The sequence below is a fragment of the Leopardus geoffroyi genome, chromosome C3 (genome assembly GCF_018350155.1).
Source record: "Leopardus geoffroyi isolate Oge1 chromosome C3, O.geoffroyi_Oge1_pat1.0, whole genome shotgun sequence".
Taxonomy (NCBI): Eukaryota; Metazoa; Chordata; class Mammalia; order Carnivora; family Felidae; genus Leopardus; species Leopardus geoffroyi.
Genome location: NC_059338.1, coordinates 137,607,773 through 137,627,076, shown reverse-complemented (window position 1 = coordinate 137,627,076; position 19,304 = coordinate 137,607,773). Strand labels below are relative to the sequence as shown.

Genomic DNA, 19,304 nt, shown 5'->3' with positions numbered 1-19,304 from the left:
AGCCTTCCAAAACTGTCCTAGAATAGCTTCCAAAATATGATCTAAGGGATCAGTAACTATAAATCAAGGATAAAGCATGATGAGATCATTTTAAGATGGAAATTTTTAGTTTCCTCAGGTTTGCTTCCCTCCCACTCTTCCCCCTTCTACACACATACATACACAGATTCCCTATAACGATTAGAAGGAAAAGTCTTATATTGAAACAAGGAAAGACCACTACAGAGAAAAAAAGAGTATCAAGTTGAATAAGTAGATATCATTTAGGAATATATAAAAAAGAATACATGGGGAACTGGAAACAGGAATGAGTGACTGAGAATTTGACTAGTACCCTCATTCAGACTGTTACTGAAAAGCTCACCCTCTAACCATATTATGTAAAATCTGACCCTACTACCAATACTGTCATGGGCTCTCTCTGTAACATAAGGTGTGCCATTATTTATTTCAAAGCATAATACACAGTAGATTAAAATTGTCTTTATTAAAGCCCAGCTTCCACCAGGCCACGACTATTTATTCTAAGTCCCAGGGTTGTTCTAGTTTACATGGTTACCTACATTCCAAACCAGCTTAGAAAGCCAACAGGGCTCAGCGAATTAATCAAGTTACTATTAAAGAGCCGTTAGCTCTGTTGCTTCTCTTCTAAAATATAACATTACCTCACTATGTGACCATGAACAAACTAATCAACTTCCAAAAAATTAAATGAGTGTTGTTACTTGATGATCATGGGAATTACTTCCAGCCATCCATGTCACTGACAGTTGTTATACAAAAGAGGTTTTTAACAGGAAAGGCTTTGGATCTTGAGACTTGACGGCTACTTGCTTTAATGGTCCACAAGAGGGAGCCTTGTAGTCACTATATCTGCCACCTTAAAATCCTAAAAATCACTTAGATGCATATAATCATGAATTACCCTTGGAGACTATTTAAACAATGTTTTTTAAATTCAGTTTTAACTGTAGTCTAGGGCAATGTCATCTGGAATGGTAATGGAATAAAAAAACCTGAAGGCATTCTATATTCTAACCTCTCCTTTAATTTTCCTAAACACACACACACACACACACACACACACACACACACACACACACGAAGCCATATCTGAAAGGTTATTGTTAAAATACTGAATAATTACTTATCTATGTCTATGGGACAAATTTTCTTGGAAGAACATCTAGACTTGGCATGTGTGGATAAATGAGGAAGAAAATAGCTAGGTGCATAAAGCAATGGCCTTTAGTAGAGCAGTACATGCTGATATGCAGAGGCAGTACAGCAGAGTAGATAAATACATGAGCTTTGGAGTTACACACCTGAGTCTAAATCCCAGTTCTGCCACTTGTACTAGTTTCGTGACATTAGGAAAGTTATTTAAGGTCTTTACCATTTCCTCACTGTAAAATAGTGATCATAGGACTGTTGTAAAAATTAAATAATACATGCAATATGTCTTTTTTGGGAAAGAATAAACAATTAACACTTAATAGCTATAGTTATCATAGATATCAAATTTGTTTTTAGTTAAGGTATAATTGACCTATAACACTGTATTAGCTTCAAGTTCAAATATTTTTAATTTTTTTAGTGTCTATTTATTGAGAGACAGAGAGAGACAGAGCATGAGCATGGGAGGGGCAGAGAGAGGAGACACAGAATCCGAAGCAGGCTCCAGGCTCTACGTTGTCAGCACAGAGCCCGACACAGGGCTTGAACTCACAAACCATGAGATCATGACCTGAGCTGAAGTTGGACACTTAACTGACTGAGCCACCCAGGCGTCCCTCAAGTTCAAATATTTTTAAACACATGACTTCACACTACTTATTTTAACAAAACCAAATTTATTCTTCATGATAGCATACTTCATCCTGGAGACCACAGCATACTTTTATGTACTATAGAAATAAATGCACATATTTAAAAGATTTCAAAATATGCATATTTTGCATGTAAAATGTTATTATTTTAAAATGAATATATAAACAGTCCAAGCTTTAATGCAAATCAAAGAAATAAACAAGCTACTCATAATCTAAAACCAGATCAATGTTAATATGAGAATAAGCTGTACAATCAATATTCTTTCCCTTAAGCAATTCTTATAAGCTTAGTTTATGGAATTCAATGTTCACTTTGACAGGATAAAATAATTGGTATAAAACTCTTTTAAAAGATTATAAGATTATTGTTATTATTGTTATGGATTAGGCATTTCCCCCCTTCGGAGATGGGATATATGATATGTTGGATCCCTCTTATGTTCAAACTCAGGACTTGAAGATAGCTCCTTATTCATTACATTTTTATTTACCTTATTAGTGAACTGAGAAAGACAGACAAAAAAAAAAAAAAAAAAAAAAGGAAAGAACAAAGACTTAAGTGTAACAGGTGAAATAAAGCCTAAAGTTGAATCTCCTATTCCCCCAGTTCTCCTAGGTACAATTAGACCATTAAAATGTATTAAGATTAATGTCCATTCCATATCAGCTCCCTAATTTATGCTTTGAAGTTAGAGAAGATATCTAGGGGACAGAATGTTCTGTCAACTTGGGACAAAGAAACAAAAATCAGTGGTTTTTAAATGTAGGCATGTGGTACAGGGGATTGGAAGTAGGAACGTTCATGATGAAAAAGACAGGGAAAAAGACATAAGATTCTTGTTTTTTGTGATATCTCTGTGAACTATCATAGACATGTTTGTTTACGTTACATATTACAGATGTGATTTCAAGACAGATGAATGATTGGGAACAAACTAAAATTTAACAGAAACCTCAGCAAAAGATGACCTCAGTCTACAACACCACAGCTGTAAGTAGAGGCTGGCTTGCCTTCATTTGGAATGAGACTAAATTACAAGTGATGAATAGCTGTGTTAGCAGATCAAACAAATAATGGCTGAAGAAAATATGCTTGTAAATAGTAAAGTACTGGCCAGGTGGTACAATAGGAAAAATAATGAGAAAAATTCTGTAACAAAGACAAAGTCATGGCTGAGGGAAACACCAAGCAACAACTTTTACACTTAAAGGGAAGAAGCAGAAAAAGCTACCAAATATAACAGGATCTACCTTTGTATGGGAGTTATTACACATTAAAGACTGAGATCATCTAAGACAATAAAATTAGTGAGACCCAAGCTTTTAAACTCAAAACACATACAAACAGATGTTCTTTCTGATCATATAACTCAGTATAAAACAGGTACTGAGGTCTAACACAGCCCTGTTAGGAAGACAGGAAACAATCCCAAATCAAACACACATGAGGATCTCAGAAAAAGTTTAAGGAGTTTTATATCTTTTCATAGAAAGTCATTACAATAAAGACAACATGAGACATTTGATTCAACAGAAAGTCAGCAACCAGCCTGAATCTGGTTAATAATTCAGATCATACTTAGAGAGCTATAAGTAGGACCCTATAAAATCTAACTGGTAGAAGATACAGTTTTAGTCAATTTGATGCAACAAAATTATATTCACCCTCTACTATTAGCCAGAAGCTGCCAGAGGCCAGGAACAAAAAAACGGATTATGACTAAAAGCCTACAAATTTAAAAGCTTTTAGACTACAATATAAATATCCTGACAAGTTCCCTTGCTGCCCTATTATGGGGTGGAGTAAAGTGCTAAAACGAATAAAAGGCTCAAGATAATGGGTAAAACACATTTACATGGACTGAAACATTACCATGTGCCAGGAGTAAAAGAAAATGGAAAAAACTGCATTTGCGTAGACATGAAAAAAAAAAGCTGTAAAAAAAACCCAACAACCATATTCCTTGTATTACTTCTTGTCTGATATTGGCAGAGAGACCGTGCCTTCCAGTCTGGATGACGTCAGTAAGCTTTGGTGAATTCCATGAAAAGAAGTAACTGTCAAGCTGGCAGCTTCTGTTACTAGTTGATAATCATCCCAGAATCTTTAAAAAGACACACCCGATTTTCTGAGTGCACATGCAGTGTTTTAATAGTTCTTTTACATTTTAAAGATATTAGTATTTATTATATAAGCTAAAAATAAGGTGTAACTAAAAGAATGACTTATTAAATTGAGGGACATACAATTTTAGGAGGAAACGAGGGACAAATTCTGACAAAATGTCAATACAGAATTCATTTCATCAAGTCCAATAAACTGAAGACTCAAAATATTGTATTTCAAGAGACCAGGTATAGAAAAATATTTGTAGGAATATTTGGGGCTTTTAATCCAGCCTACTGAAAGTAAGCCACCTTACTCACAAGGAGGCAAGTGAAATGAGGAGTCTCCTGGTGATCTTTAGAGCTGAGTGAAAGCAGAAACATGAGAAGCCATCACAGCAAGGAATGATGCTCCAGAGCACAGGAGCTCATGTTAGGGACACGCAGTTTCAGCAGAAACTACTCTCCTGTCAGCCCCATGTCTCCATCAGCCCCTTGCTCTCTCTAATCAAACAATTTCTCTCTCCCTCCTTCTCACCCCCCTTATCTTTTCCTCCCAATTTGTTAGTGCTATACATTGCTCATTGTCACTAGGTGCCTCAAACATAGAATTTTCACACCATAAAATTGGGAGACCAAACAGGTTCAAATTAGTTGAATGAAGGACATCAAGAATCAGTTTTTAAATGGGAGGACCAGAAATCAGTACCTTAGTAGGAGTAACTCCCAGACAGAACAGGTCTGAAAGTTAGGGATCTTTTAAGAATGGGATGAAAGCTGAAATTTGTCAGTGGGTCTCAAAAAAGTGTTAGCACCAACATTTTCATATGTATGATACATATTACCTTATGTGCTATATAACACAGAAGTTAATAAGAACAAAAACAAAGGTAAAAGATTGCTTCAGAAAAATCTCTTCAGTGAGAGATGATATCTGGGCAAAGTTTTTGATTTCTTGCCCCACAGAACCAAGATAATACCTGATAAATTCACAAAAGAGCTTAGCATGAACAGCCCACTAAAAGCATTAGAGACAAAAGAAAATGGAAAAAAATCTAGTTAAGAACAAGGCTTCTGTATGATACATCCATTTCAGGAAAGATTTAACTTAAAAATGTAGGAGAATTTATTGATTAAAGTAGAATCATTGCAATAAACATGCCAGACTAACCCTGATTACAGGTTAAAACCAGATCTTTGGGAAACACTTCTTGGCAAAGACGACTGGCGACCATCAAAATCCCTCTGTAACATGAGTGCAAGTAAGTTTTTAATCATCTTCCCAAAGTTTGAATTCTCACAGTTGTGTAATAAGCAACCATAGAACTGGTCCAATACCAGTTAATTAACATATATATTCTGATTATAAACCCTTCATTTTTAATAAGCTTACATATAATTTAATTACCAACCTTTTTTGTTTGGAGATCATTTCAAAATACAGGTATAAAATACAAAAGGTTGTAAACTAAACTAAAAATAGTACAAGGAATACCCTTTACTCAGATTTGCCATTGTTAACATTTTTTTCCATTGCTTTAATATTTGCATAGAGTGTCCATGGACGTTTCTTCTTCTGAACATCTGAGGGTAGATTATAAACATTCTGGTCTTTTACTCCTAAATATTTCAGTCACTAATACCACAATTTAATACATTTCCCTATTATAAACAAAACCAAAGTGAACATCTTTGTACATACATTAACATTTACCAATGATTATTCCCTTTGCATACATTTCCAGTGGTGAAACAAAGAAAAAAGTGTTTAAAATTCTTGATGCATACTGAGGAATTGCCCCCTAGAGTCTCTAACAAAGTAACTATCACCAGCACTTTAGCTGATAGTTTAAGCTCCTAAATTTGATAGGAATTTGTTTGATTGGTAGTGAGGCTGGACACTGTTTCCATATTTAAGGTATTTCTGTGTTGAACTGATTTTCTTCTGTGGCTTCTTCATACTCTTTCAGAAAGACTCAAAGTCAAAACTTGTATGATAAGGCCTATGACAAATCATACTGGGGCCTTAAGAGAAGGATTTATGATAACAGACAATCCAAATGACAAAAACTCAAGGCAGATAACTGTAATACCTATAGAAAAAAATTATTGCTGAGGCCCTACTTATTATCTTTGGAGCCTGGGATTGTTCCCTAACTGGCCAGCTATCTTGAGGGGAAACCCAAACACTGTTTATTATAAACTGTATGTATAAAAAAAACCTTAAAAGAAAAGCTCAATATTGCAATGCAGATGTCTCATAGTAAAGATAATATATGGTAGTAAAGATAATATATCAACATGGAGAAAGTCATAATCCAGAAATTAGTTAAAACTATTCTAGCACTTAAATATCAGCACCTCACAGATACAACAGATAGAACACAAAATTACTGACAAAAAAATAAGTTTTAATTAATATGCTGATAGTGTATTATGTGTCTTTACCTGCTGTGATGCATTTTTCCCCTATATTTTAAGCTTTTCCTTTCTTTCGAAAGATCCGACTTTGGGTACAGAGCACGGGTTATATTACAAGATATAAATCCTAAAAGTAAGGACAATGGCTAAGATAATACCAGAATAATCCCAGACAGTGGTGATAAAGGTCTGAATCAAGTAGGATAAGAGATAAGGAGGACAGAGAGGAAAGAAATATGGCAGCTATTTTTGGTTACAAAATACAAGGAATTTAATGCAGACTGGATTTAAGCAATGAAAGAGCAGAAAGAGACAGGAATTTGACAACAGGAAAATTAAGAGTGAGGTTAAGTTACAACCACAGAGGTACACAGAAGAGGGGAGTTAAGGAGCTGTAGACATTCTAATTTCAATCCATTTAATACATCTATCTAGAAGTTTGCAACCTGAGCATGTAGAAACTATTTTAATTTCAGCATGCAAGGTTGTGTCATTGTGAAAAATAAAATCTTATTTTTAATTATACATAATGGAGAGGACACATTACTAAAGTCTTTGAAATGCTTCAGTCCCTCTGAAGGCTTAAACTTAACCCAGAGAGCTGCTTAAGGGCAGGTAGGTGCCTTTGCCAAGTCTGAAGAAGAGAAGGCTCCTGAAGATGGCTCATGGGAGGTTTAGGTCATAGCAGGAGCGTGTGCTCACTCTCTGATTAGATCACATTTCATAAAACATAAGATTAAGATTTTTCTTTTAAGAATTCCGACCTCTGTGATGAACAATAGCTACTATACCAGCAGGAAACAATGATTCATTTTTTCTCTATGAAAAAAAAAAAAAAAGGAATTCTCCAATCTTTTTGGCTTAGAGAGATATTGTTTTGCAGAAACTACAGGACCGACCCTACAGTGACAGTCAATTTCCAACCTAGAGTCTTCACCTTTTGTAAACAGCAGCATGGTGAGGTCAAGAGTTGTAAGATACCCTTCCATACATTCTGAGACACCATCCTAAATCGTTGTAAATCAGTAGATCAGGATACAAGTGTAGATCTCCAAACCCAACGTAACCTCTTCAAGCTTGGTATTACTTCATATTGTTTTTAACCAGTGTTTGTCATTAGGTTTCATTTTTTACCTAATCTGAGCTTCTTCATCTCTTAGAAGGTATATTTCATCCTTTACCTTTATTACTATCATTGATATCTTTGGTCTACTCTTGTTTTGTCCTTTAGAATTTTTATTATTTGTTCTTGGCTTTGTTATGATTTAGAAGTCATCGATCCTATTTTAATTCCACTAGAGAGTACTTTCAACTCTCCCAACCAAAAGGTCTCTTATGTCCTTATTTAAAATTCCAATATTAATTACATGTTTCAAATCCTCCATTTCAGTAAATTCAGTGAAAAATAAGGGGTTATTCTAGAGACTCCTAATATAACTGCACCTTTCTTTATAATATCAATATTTAGAATTAACCTTTTTACTGATATCCTTATTCACATCCTAATTCATGAATATTACAATATTCATAAGTAATTTTATTTAAACTTTTCAATGATAATACATTCGCATGAATCAAAATTCAAAAGGCTCTATGATAAAACACTTCTTTTTCTTTCATTTTCTCAATCACCCATTTGTTCCTGGAAGCAACCAATGTTGTCAATATATTGTTACAAAAAAAACACCCCCACAAAATCTAGATACTGAATTATGCTTGCATTCTTCCTTAAAACAAACCCACTAAGACTGGACTATTGTTCTTTTATGCTGTTGGAATCTCTTTTGCTAAATTTTTTTTCAAAAACTTTTTTTAACAGACACGTACGATAAGAGTATATTTTCTTCTTAAAAATAATCATCAGTCTTCTAAAGATCCAAAAGAATTTGCCTGTAAAATCTCTAGACCTCATGATTTGACGTAACTCTTGGGCAACTTTCCCAAACATGCTGCTTTTCACAACTCCTTTACACTTAAAATTACTGACTGACCCAAAGAGCTCTCGCTTATATGAGTTACAGCTACTGATATTCACCATGATAGAAATTAAAACGAAATTTGTAAATACTTGTTTATCATTTCATTAAAAAATAACACAATAGTACTTCCAGTTTCTGTATCCACATATAAGAAGCTTGGAAGCTGCCACTCAGTCCTAACAATAAATAAAAAGCTGACCAGACTGAACTCTTCTAGGATCTGTAAGAGAGGTGAGGACACAGGGCAAACCACTTCCCTCAAGATGTGAGAGACCAAGAGATGATGAGAAAGAATAACAATTTACTGGAGCACAGATGAATAACTGATGAATTTCTGGAGGCTGAGTGTGACCAATTCTGAGACCCAGTCATGGGGCATCCCAACAATTTAGTGAGATTTACCTCCAGGTCTGACCAGAACCCCACAGTAAATGTCTGCCACAACTCACACAAGAATAGACAACCTGAATAGGCCTATATTTATTAAAATATTTCCAAAACAGAAAACATCAGGCCCAGATGGTTCACTGGTGAATTCTACTGAACCCATAAGGAAGAAATTATACCAATTCTCTACAATCTCTTTCAGGAGACTGTAACAGAGGGAATACTTCTAACGCACTCTATGAGGCTAGCATTACTCTAATAGTAAAACCAGACACAAACATTCTAAGAAAACTACAGACCAGTATCTCTTATGCATATAGGTGCAAAAATCTTCAACAAAATATCAGCAAGTCAAATACAAAAATGTATTAAAAGAACTATATACTACAACCAAGTGGTATTTATACCACGTATGCAAGGCTGGTCCAACATTAAAAAATAAATTAATGTAATCCATCACATCAACAGACTTAAACACACACACACACACACACACACACACACACACACACACGATCATACCACATTGGGCTCCATGTTGAGTGCAGAGCCTGCTTCACTTTCTCTCCCTCCTTCTGCCCCTCTCCCCCACTTGTACTCTTTCTCTAAAAAAAATAAAAATAAATAAATAAAATTTTAAAATAAAAAGATTCTCTTTAACCCTCTGCCCTTCCCCTGCTCCCATGTGCACGTGCATGTACCCTCTTAAAAACAAAAACAAAACAAAAAACAAACCCACAGCTAAAATACTGAATGGTAAGAAACTTGACATTTTCCCACTAAGATTAGGTAGAAGGCAAGGATGTCTCCTCTCACCATTCTTTTTAACATTATAAGTCCTAGCTAATGCAATAAGAAAGAAAATAAAACATATACAGATTGGAGAGAAAGAAAGAAAACCCTCTTTGTTCACAGAAGGAATGATTGTCTGTACATGAAAGAATAAACAAAAAAATCCCTGAAACCAATAAGCAATTATTATAGCAAGGTTGCAGGATACAGGTTAATATAGAAAAGTTCATTGCTTTCCTATGTACCAGCAATAAACAAATGGCATTTGAAATGAAAAACACAATACCATTTTCATTGGCACCCCTCAAAATGAAATACTTATTAATAAATCTAGTAAAATACATACAAGATCTACATGAGGAAAGAAATAAAAAAAGAACTAAATAAATGGAGATATTTTATGTTCATGGATAGGAAGATTCAATATGGTCAAGATGTCAGTTCTTCTCAACTTGATCCTTAGTTTCAATGCAATCCCAATCAAAATCCAGTAAGTTATTTTGTGGATATCAACAAATTGATTGTAAAGTTTACACGGAGAGGCAAAAGACCCAGACTAGACAACTCATTATTGAAGGAGAAGAACAAAGTTGGGAGCCTGACACTGTCCAACTTCCAGACTTACTATAAAGCTACAAAAATCAAGACAGTGTGGTACTGGCAAAAGAACAGACAGATAGACCAGTAGAACAAAGTAGAAAGCCCAGAAATAAACCCACATAAAAATAGCCAACTGATCTCTGACAGCGGAACAAAAGCAATACAAAAGAGCAAAGAAAGTCTCTTCAACAAATGGTGCTGGAACAACTGGGCATCCATATGCAAAAAAATGAATGTAACACAGACCTTACACCCGTCACAAAAATTAATTCAAAATGGATGATAGACTTAAGTATAAAATAAAAAACTATAAAACTCCTAGAAGATAACACAGAAGAAAATCTGGACAACCTTAGGTATGGAAATGCCTTTTAGAAACAACACCAAAGACATGCACGATCCATGAAAGAAATTGATTAGATGGACTTGATTAAAATTAAAAACTTCTGCTCTGCAAGACAATGTCAGGAGAATGAGAAGACAAGCCACAGGATGGGAGAAAATAGTTACAAAAGACATATCTAATACGGGACTATTATCCATAGTACACAAAGAACTCTTAATGTCCTACAAGAAAGTAACCAACTTGATTAAAGAAATGGGCCAAAAATCTTGATACCTCATCAAAGAAGACACAGATGCCAAATTAAGCCTATGAAAAGATGACCCACAGGAAATTTCAAATTAAAACAAGATACCTTTACATACTTATTTGAAAGGCTAAGATTCAGAATACTCACAACACCAAATGTTGATGTGAATGTGGAGCAACAGAAATTCCCATTCATTACTGGAAGGAATCCTAAGTGGTACAGCCACTCTGGAAGACAGTTTGGCAGTTTCTAACCAAACTAAACATACTCTTTGCCATATAATCCAGCAATCACACTCCTTGGTATTTACCCAAAGGAGTCAGAAACTTATATCCGCACAAATCTTGCATATAGATGTTTGTAGCAGCTTTATTCGTAAGTGCCAAAACCTGGAAGCAACCAAGACGTCCTTCAGTAGGTAGGGGAGAAATAAACTGTGGTACATCCAGGCAATGGAATATTATTCAGTGCTAAAAAGAAAGAAGCTATCAAGTCATGAAAAGGTAAGGAGTAATCTAAAATGAGTATTATTCCTGTTAAAAAAGCCAATCTGAAAATACAGACAATCTGTCTGTATTTGCTACATCTATTTTCCTGTTTTCTTAAATTCACTTAATCGTTACCTACTGTATGATTCCACGTATATGACATTCTGGAAAAGGCAAAGCAATTGATAAAGTAAAAAGATCATTAGTTGCTAATGGTTGGGGAAAGGAGGGATAAATAGGTGGAACACAAAGGATTTTTAGGGCAATAAAAATTCTCTGTATAACAATGGATACGTGTCATTACATATTTGTCCAAACCCATAGAACGTACAACACCTAGAGTGAACTCTAATGTAAACAATGGACTCTGGGTGATTATGATGTGTCAATATAGATTCATCAATTCTAATCAATATATCACACTTGTTGGTGATGTTGATAGTAGAGGAAGCTATGCATCTGTGGTATGGGGGTATGTGGTAAATCTCTATACTTCCTCTCTATTTTGCTCTGAACCCAAAACTGTTCTAAAAAATAGTCTTTTAAAGAAATAGAATAAACCCATGTTAACATATATAACATTTTTATTTAAAAAATGTTTTTTCTAAGCAAAAAATTAATCAAAATTATTCCTTTTTTTTTTTTTCATTTTAGAGAGAAAGAGAGAGCAAGCAGGGGAGAGGGGCAGAGGGAAAGAGAGAATCTCAAGGAGGCTCCATGCTGAGCTCGATCCCATGATGCTGGAATCACAATCTGAGTTGAAATCAAGAGTCAGTTGGATGCTCAACCAACTAAGCCACCCAGGAGCCCCAAATCAGAATTATTCTTAGGCAGTCTATTTTTATTCTTAATTTCCCTTGTATCTGTTAAGGATTCCCCCCTCCCCTTAGTTTTTAAGTATTCATCATAGCTTAATTTAATCCCTTGACTGAGTTAGCTGGCATTATCGATTTTGTTGCAAAGAGTAATTATTTAGTTTATTTTTATTTTAGGTTTTAACTCATTAATTTCTGTTTTTTATCTTTACTAACTGCTATCTTCATCCTTCCTTAGGTGTACTTTGTTATTCTTCTTCTAACTTCTTGAACTTGACTATTGAATTCACTTATTTCATTCTTTCCTGTATTTATGTATTTGTTTGTTTATTTAAAACGTTTTATTTAAAATGTTTATTTATTTTTGAGACAATTCGAGAGACAGAGTGCAAGTGGCGGAGGGGCAGACAGAGGGAGACACAGAATCTGAAGCGGGCTCCAGGCTCTGAGCTGTCAGCACAGAGCCCAATGCAGAGCTCGAACCTACCAACCTTGAGATCATGACCTGAGCCGAAGTTGGGTGCTTAACTGACTGAGCCACTCAGGTACCCCATTTTTTCCTGTTTATTAATGTAAATATTTTTAATGCCATGAATTTTCCCATAAGTACTGCTTTAACTGAATTTCACCGTTTTTTCATGTGTAGTCTTAATGATCATTTTTTAATAGTCTGCAAAATCAGATTTCATCTCCTCTTTGACTAAAGCATTTATTTTAGAATTTAAAAAATTTCCAGGTGTCCAGGTCTTTTTGTTTCCCAGTCTTGCTATCAATTTCTGTCTTTAGGGATCCTACTTCCCTTGACAGCTGCCTCTCTCTTTCCTTTTCTTCGCAGTGAAAAGTCTCTAAAGGACTTTCACTTGTCTGTATTTGCTACATCTATCTTCCTGTTCTTTTAAATTCATTTAATCATCAGGTTTCCCTTATCACCACCTCTACATCACTAAATCAATTCTTCTTGCTCATTTTATTTGACTTATCAGTATAATTTGGAAAACTAAATACGCCCAAATTTGATTTTTTTTGTTATGATGTGAATAAGGGGTGAAGATTCGTGATTTCCCATATGGGTAGCCAATTGATTCAGCATCATTTATTAAAAAATTTTTTTTTTCAATGCTTATTTCATTTGAAAGAGAGAGAAAGAGTGTGCGCACAAGTGGGGGAGGGGCAGAGAGAGAGGGAGAGAGAGAATCCCAGAGCCCAGCGCAGAGCCTGATTTGGGGCTCGATCTCACCAACTGCAGAACCATTTATTGAAAAGATAATCTTTTCCACTACATTACTACATTTGTAACCAAACATCCCCAATATGTGTGCATCTGTTTCTGAAATTTACAATGTTTCATTAGCCTATTTCTCAGTGCTTGAACCAATGTCACACTACCTTAACTACAACTATAGTTTATAACAAGTCTTTAGAACTGGGAGGAATATAAAACTTCTATAACATGGTTCTTATTTTTTCTGATTGTCTTGACTAATTTGGGCTTTTTCTTTTTTTTCAAGATTTTATTTCAAGTAATCTCTACACCCAATGCAGGGCTCAAACTCACAATCCTGAGATCAAGAGTCACACATTCCACCCACTGAGCCAGCCAGGTGCCCCTGGGCTTTTTTAATCTTTATGTAGGTTTTACAGTGTGTCGATTCTACCAAAGGGGGAAAAAAAAAAAAAAAAAAAAACCCAGCTGGGATCTTTATTCTGATTTCACTAAATCTATAGGTCAATTCAAGAAAAACTACCATCTTTAAAATATTCAATCTTCCAATCCATGAACAATAGTATATACTTCTGTTCACTTAGGTCTTCTTTTCCTCTATAATATCTTATAGTTTCCTATGCAGAGTCATATGCATCTCTTGTTAGACTGATCCCTACATATTTGATCTTTCGTTGATGTAAATTTAAATTGTTATTTCAATTTTTGTCAATGATGCTTTACAGAAATACAACTACATATTGACTTTGCACCCTTCAAATTTGCAAACTCACCTATTACTCCTAATAGTTTTCTAAGTACATAATCATGTCATCCATAAATAGTGACACTTATACTTCTTTCCTAATCTTTATATCTTTTATTTCTTTTTCTTAAATTACAGTACTAGCTAGAGACTCCAAAATAATACTGAATAGAAAAGGTGATAAATGACATTCTTTATATATTGGTCTTTCTGTGACTCTTCTCCTTTACTCTATTAATAACACATCTAATTATAATGTCTGGTTTTTGAATGTTAAGCCAATCTTATATTTCTGGGAAAATAGAAATTGGGTCAAAATATATTCTTTTTCCTAAAAATTGCAGATTTAATTTGATAGTATGTTATACTTTCGTCTATATTCGTGAGTGATACTGGCTGTAATTTTCTATTCTTGTCATATCCCTGCTAGGTTTTAGTAGCAAGATTATGCTGGCCTATAATAAGTTGTGAAGTGTGTCCTTTTTTCTCTTATTCTCTGGAAGAGTTTGTGGGTGAAATTTTAGTTTGACAGTTATTTATTTTTTTCCATCACTTTGAAGCTAACTTTCCTTTGTCTTCTAGCTTCTTAGTTTCTGTTGAAACAGAATCTGTTTCTGGCAATCTCATGGCTGCTCCTTTGAAGATAATGATTTTCTTTCTCTGTCACTACTTTTATTTCCCGTTCTCACTACTTTTACTTATTTATTTGGTTTACTTTTCCATTTTGCTGTCTTTTTTCTTTCTTTTTTTAAGTAGGCTCCATGCCCAGTGTGGGGCTTGAAGTCACTATCCTGAGATCAATACTTGCATGCTCTACTGACTGAGCCAGCCAGGCACCCCTTTTCTTTTCCATTTTGGAAAAGAGTTTACTCTCAGGTTTAAAATGCCCTATATACATAGATAGATATAGATATATGTGTGTGTGTGTGTGTGTGTGTGTGTTTCTATTTAAATTCGTTAGTTAACATACAGTGTAATATTAGTTTCGGTGTACAATATAGTGATTCAACACTTCCCCACAACACTCAGTGCTCATCACAACAAGTGCCCTTCTTAATCCTCATCACCTATTTCACTCATACTCACACCCACCACCCCTCTGGTAACCATCAGTTTGTTCTCTATAGCTAAGAGTCTGTTAGTTTGCCTCCCTCCCTCTCTTTTTACTCCCCCATTGGTCATTTGTTTTTGCTCACATATGAGTGAAACCATTTCTCTTTGATTTTGGTTTCTACTTATACTGTGCTAATCTACTGTGGTTTTCTTGTAATGTTACTGTACTTAAGATTCATAATGCTTCTAGAATCTGTATGTTAATGTGTTTTATCAAGGTTTAGAGATTTTTCAGCCATTACCTTTCCAAAGACTACTTCTGTTATATTTTCCCATTCCTCTCCTGAGACCCTAATAACCTTTTTAACACATTTTGTGCCAGATTAAGGATAGAAGATTAAAAAACTTTTAACCTTACTCCCTTTGACAAGTGGGGTCTATGTCCTCTGTGCACGAATCTGAGCAAGCTGTGTGACACAGCTGATCAACAGAGTACGAAAATGTGCCAGTGTCCATGCCCACATGGTCAGAGACCAGGTGTTCCCATACTTCCTCTCTTTTCGAATGCTTGCTCTGGGTGAAGCCAGCTGCCATGGAAGAAGGCCAACTACCCTGAGACTGCCATTTATGGAAAGAAAGAAACGCTGGCCAGCCCCAGAAATACCAGCTACCCTACCCTGGCATCACATATAAGAATGCAGAAGTCATCTTAGATGTTCCAGCTCCAGGAGGGGACATGTGGAGATAAAGCAAGGCCCCAGACTATGGAGCTAGTGGAGCCATCCCAGCCATCTCTAGCTGTTTGAACTACCCCAGCTGAAAATCAAAGCACTGTGGATCACAGACAAATCGAACCTGATATGCTGACTAAATTCCTGAACCTTAGAATCATAAACACAAAAAAAGTTGCTTTAGGCCAATAAGTTTTAGAGTCATTTGTTACTTTTGGGAGAGATAATCCTCCACAGAGGATACTTCTGAGTGTCCCTGTACATTCTTCCTGCCAAGCCCTGACCAATTTTTACCCGGGCCATTTCTCAGGGTTGTGTTTGCAGCTAGCAACCTTGAGGAATAAATAATATCTTTTTCTGGGACAAAGAGAAGTATTACTGTAAAAAGGGCATCCTCTCCAAGCTCATTACTGCTCAGTTGTAATGAAAATTCACTGTGTGCACAGTATCCACATAAAATCCTCCAGGTTGCCACTATGGGATGTGGTGGGGCTAGAGGAGCTGACACAGTATGATTTTCATGTTGCCTGCTGTGCCATGAATAAGAAGTCCTTTGCCTCTGACCCAGGAGACTTGTGTCTTCTGTCAGCATCCAGGAAGCGGTAATAGGCTAACTTATTTGTTCAATTATAAGGTAAAATCTTAGATTCTCCCCAAGTCTTGACAGATACAGACCAATAGGTAACTAGAACATATTCCATGTGTCTTTTCCATATTTTCTACCTTTTGCCTCATTGTGTTTCATTCTGAATGATTTCCTTTTGACCTAATATTCCAGTCCACTAATTCTCTCTGAATTTGGGGTCTTATTTGCTATTAAAACCATCTCCAATGAGTTCTTATTTAAGGTATGTTATTTTTCATTCTTAAACGTCTATTTGATTCTTTTTTTCACAATTTTCAGTCCTCTACTGAAATTCTCATTCCTTTTTTTTTTTTCCTCCCATCAACATAATAGTCATTTTGAAGCTCATGTGAAAGAATTCCATTATTAGAATCTCCTGTGGATGTTTCTATGATTTCCTCTTCATTTTTGGTCACACTGTCTTACCTCCTTTTGCCTTTTTATTTTTAATTCAGTGTTTTATGAAAAATTTAGAGTTAACTTGAGATTTAGGGTAATGTTACCTTCCTCCAAAGATTAACAATTACTTCAAGTAGGTGGCTAGTGGTACTCAAATCACAGATTACCTTAATCTAATCACAGATTGAGCTATTTCAAAGCCAGATTTATTTCTAAGGGATAGCACTTTGGGGTTCCAATGGCATAAAGGGTTTACCAGGACTGATGCTCCAACCTTGGTGGAGTATTAACACCTGTTTTTGTTTTTCCAGCCTTAAGTGTCCATCAGAAGCTCTGCTCAGCTTCTCATCCACCTTTCCCAGAATCAGTAGATGCTACTCAGAGGAAAAGTAGCCTAAATGCCAGGTTCATCTCTGCCTTCCCAGCATTCCAATACACTCAAATACATGTCTTCCACTTTGACCAGTTTTTCTAATTTTTAAAACTGGAGTGTTAATCCAAATAATTTACCCAATATTACCAAAAATGGAACTCCTCCAAAACCAGATGTGTTTAATGTTTAACGGTTTTAGAAGTTCTGTTTTTTCCATTTTCTCCATTATGGGCCTGACCCACACAACACTTGTTTTCAAAATATGCATTCTACCAAAAACCTTTAAGGCTGGAGGTGTATTTTCAAATAAATCAGGATACACGTTGTTAGCTATGAAAATACCTTACAAAATGTCATTTGCACAAAAACATTTTATCTAGGGTAGTGAAGACAAAACATTTGGAATAAAACAACTTAAAAGATTACATATATATCTTACATGAAAGAAAAAAAATGTACCAAAGTATTTCACATTTAAATTGGAAAGAAGAAAAACTATATCAGCTTTCGTATTTTATACTTTCCAATTCTAATTGTCTCTAAGCATTTACTAACATTAGCTAGAAATAAAGTGTCATTTATCATGACCCAGTGTTTTTAAGACATTCAAAATACTGTTTTTTTGTATTCTTTTTCTTTCGAAAAATTACACAATTTTATGAAAATGTGAAGTTTAATGAAAGCCTAAGAGAAATACCATATATGCCAACACTCACCATGAAAAATACGAAAATCAATATATGGATGAGAACCTCTTCTTTCTGATTCAAATCCTGCTCGACTCCTTACACGTACATCTCCTGGACAAAATCGAGAATAAACATAAGCTTAGAAGGCTGCCATCTGGGAAGAAGCTCCCATTCGCAGCAAAGGTTTATGTGGTACCATACTCACAAGTAATGACCCATTAGTGACATATATGGAATAAGTAGTTGAGAGTGGATTTATGTGAAGGGGTTTACAAATTTTCAATATTGAGTTGTAAGGCTACATGAGGGTTTTTTTCATCTTCCCTTACAGTAATAACAATTACAATCTAAATTTTAAAGTTAGCATTTGAAAACATGACAAGTATATAACAATCCAACCTAATATCTTATTATTCACAAGGAGTTTAAAAAATCCTCAGCACAAAACTTTAAAAATCCAGAAAGAAAAATATTAAGTGTCTAGCACCATCCGATAGACTATAAGAGACATGAAAGAAAATATATTACCTATTCTCAAGTACCTTACAATTTTATAAACGTACAGAAAAGTAAAGTGTTAAAGACTTTGCAATAAATGTTTAATTTGATATAACTTTTCTCTTTTCTCATTGACTATGGATATACCCAAGGCCTTTAGTTGGGTCTTAACTTAAACTTCAACCTTTATAAGCCCAGAATTGTTTCTACATGTGTCTATAGGACTTTCGGATCTACTTCTCCATACGGCAAAATAACCACTGCAACTGTGTACCAGACACTCTGCTCCTTATAGGCATTATTATAATTCTCTAAGCAACTCTGAGAGGTAGGAATCTTAGTCCCCATTTTACAGATGAAGATATTGAGACTGTGAGAGGTAGCCTGCTCATGCCACAAAGCTAGTGTAAAGGGTGAGTCAGGATTTAAACTTTGCTCTGTGGGCTCCAAAGGCAGCACTTTCCCCACTATACTTCCACAGCCTCCAACTGCACAACCTTTAGGTCTTCAGTCCCTTGAATTCTGCTTGCCTAGAAGGACTTCCTGCTCACTTGTTGTTTCTCTAAATAAGGCCATCATTTCCAACAAGGCTCATGTCATCTGAGTCCACCCCACGATGATTAATCATCTTTCTCACGTGGGTATTCCTTCACCCTGCAACAAACTAAGCTCTTACTGAGCATCCACTACAGGTCAGGCACTGCAAATATACCAGTGAGCAAAACACATAAAGTCCCTGTCTCCATGAAATGTATGCTTTCATGGAGACAAATAACATAACAAGTAATAATTTCATTCTATGGAAGATGGCAATAACTAACCTGGAGAAAACTAAAGCAAGGAAAAAGGAATATGGAGGGAGAAGTAGGGGAGGACTGACTTACTAGTGTGGTCAGAGAAAACCTCATTGGAAAGGAGGTATCTGAGCAGAGAAGCCTGAAGGAAGTGAGGCAGTG

The 19,304-nt window shown here is 35.4% G+C and overlaps 1 protein-coding gene across 3 annotated transcripts in view; it reads right to left on the bottom strand.

The window, feature by feature from the left end:
* The window catches only part of PDE7A (phosphodiesterase 7A), a 123,750-nt gene that overhangs the window by 38,124 nt on the left and 66,322 nt on the right, over positions 1–19,304 (bottom strand). For all 3 annotated transcript variants that reach the window (XM_045455078.1, XM_045455080.1, XM_045455079.1), the window contains exon 3: positions 17,878–17,961. In XM_045455078.1, the coding sequence (XP_045311034.1) occupies positions 17,878–17,961 (84 nt within the window). The remainder of the gene's footprint in view (positions 1–17,877; positions 17,962–19,304) is intronic.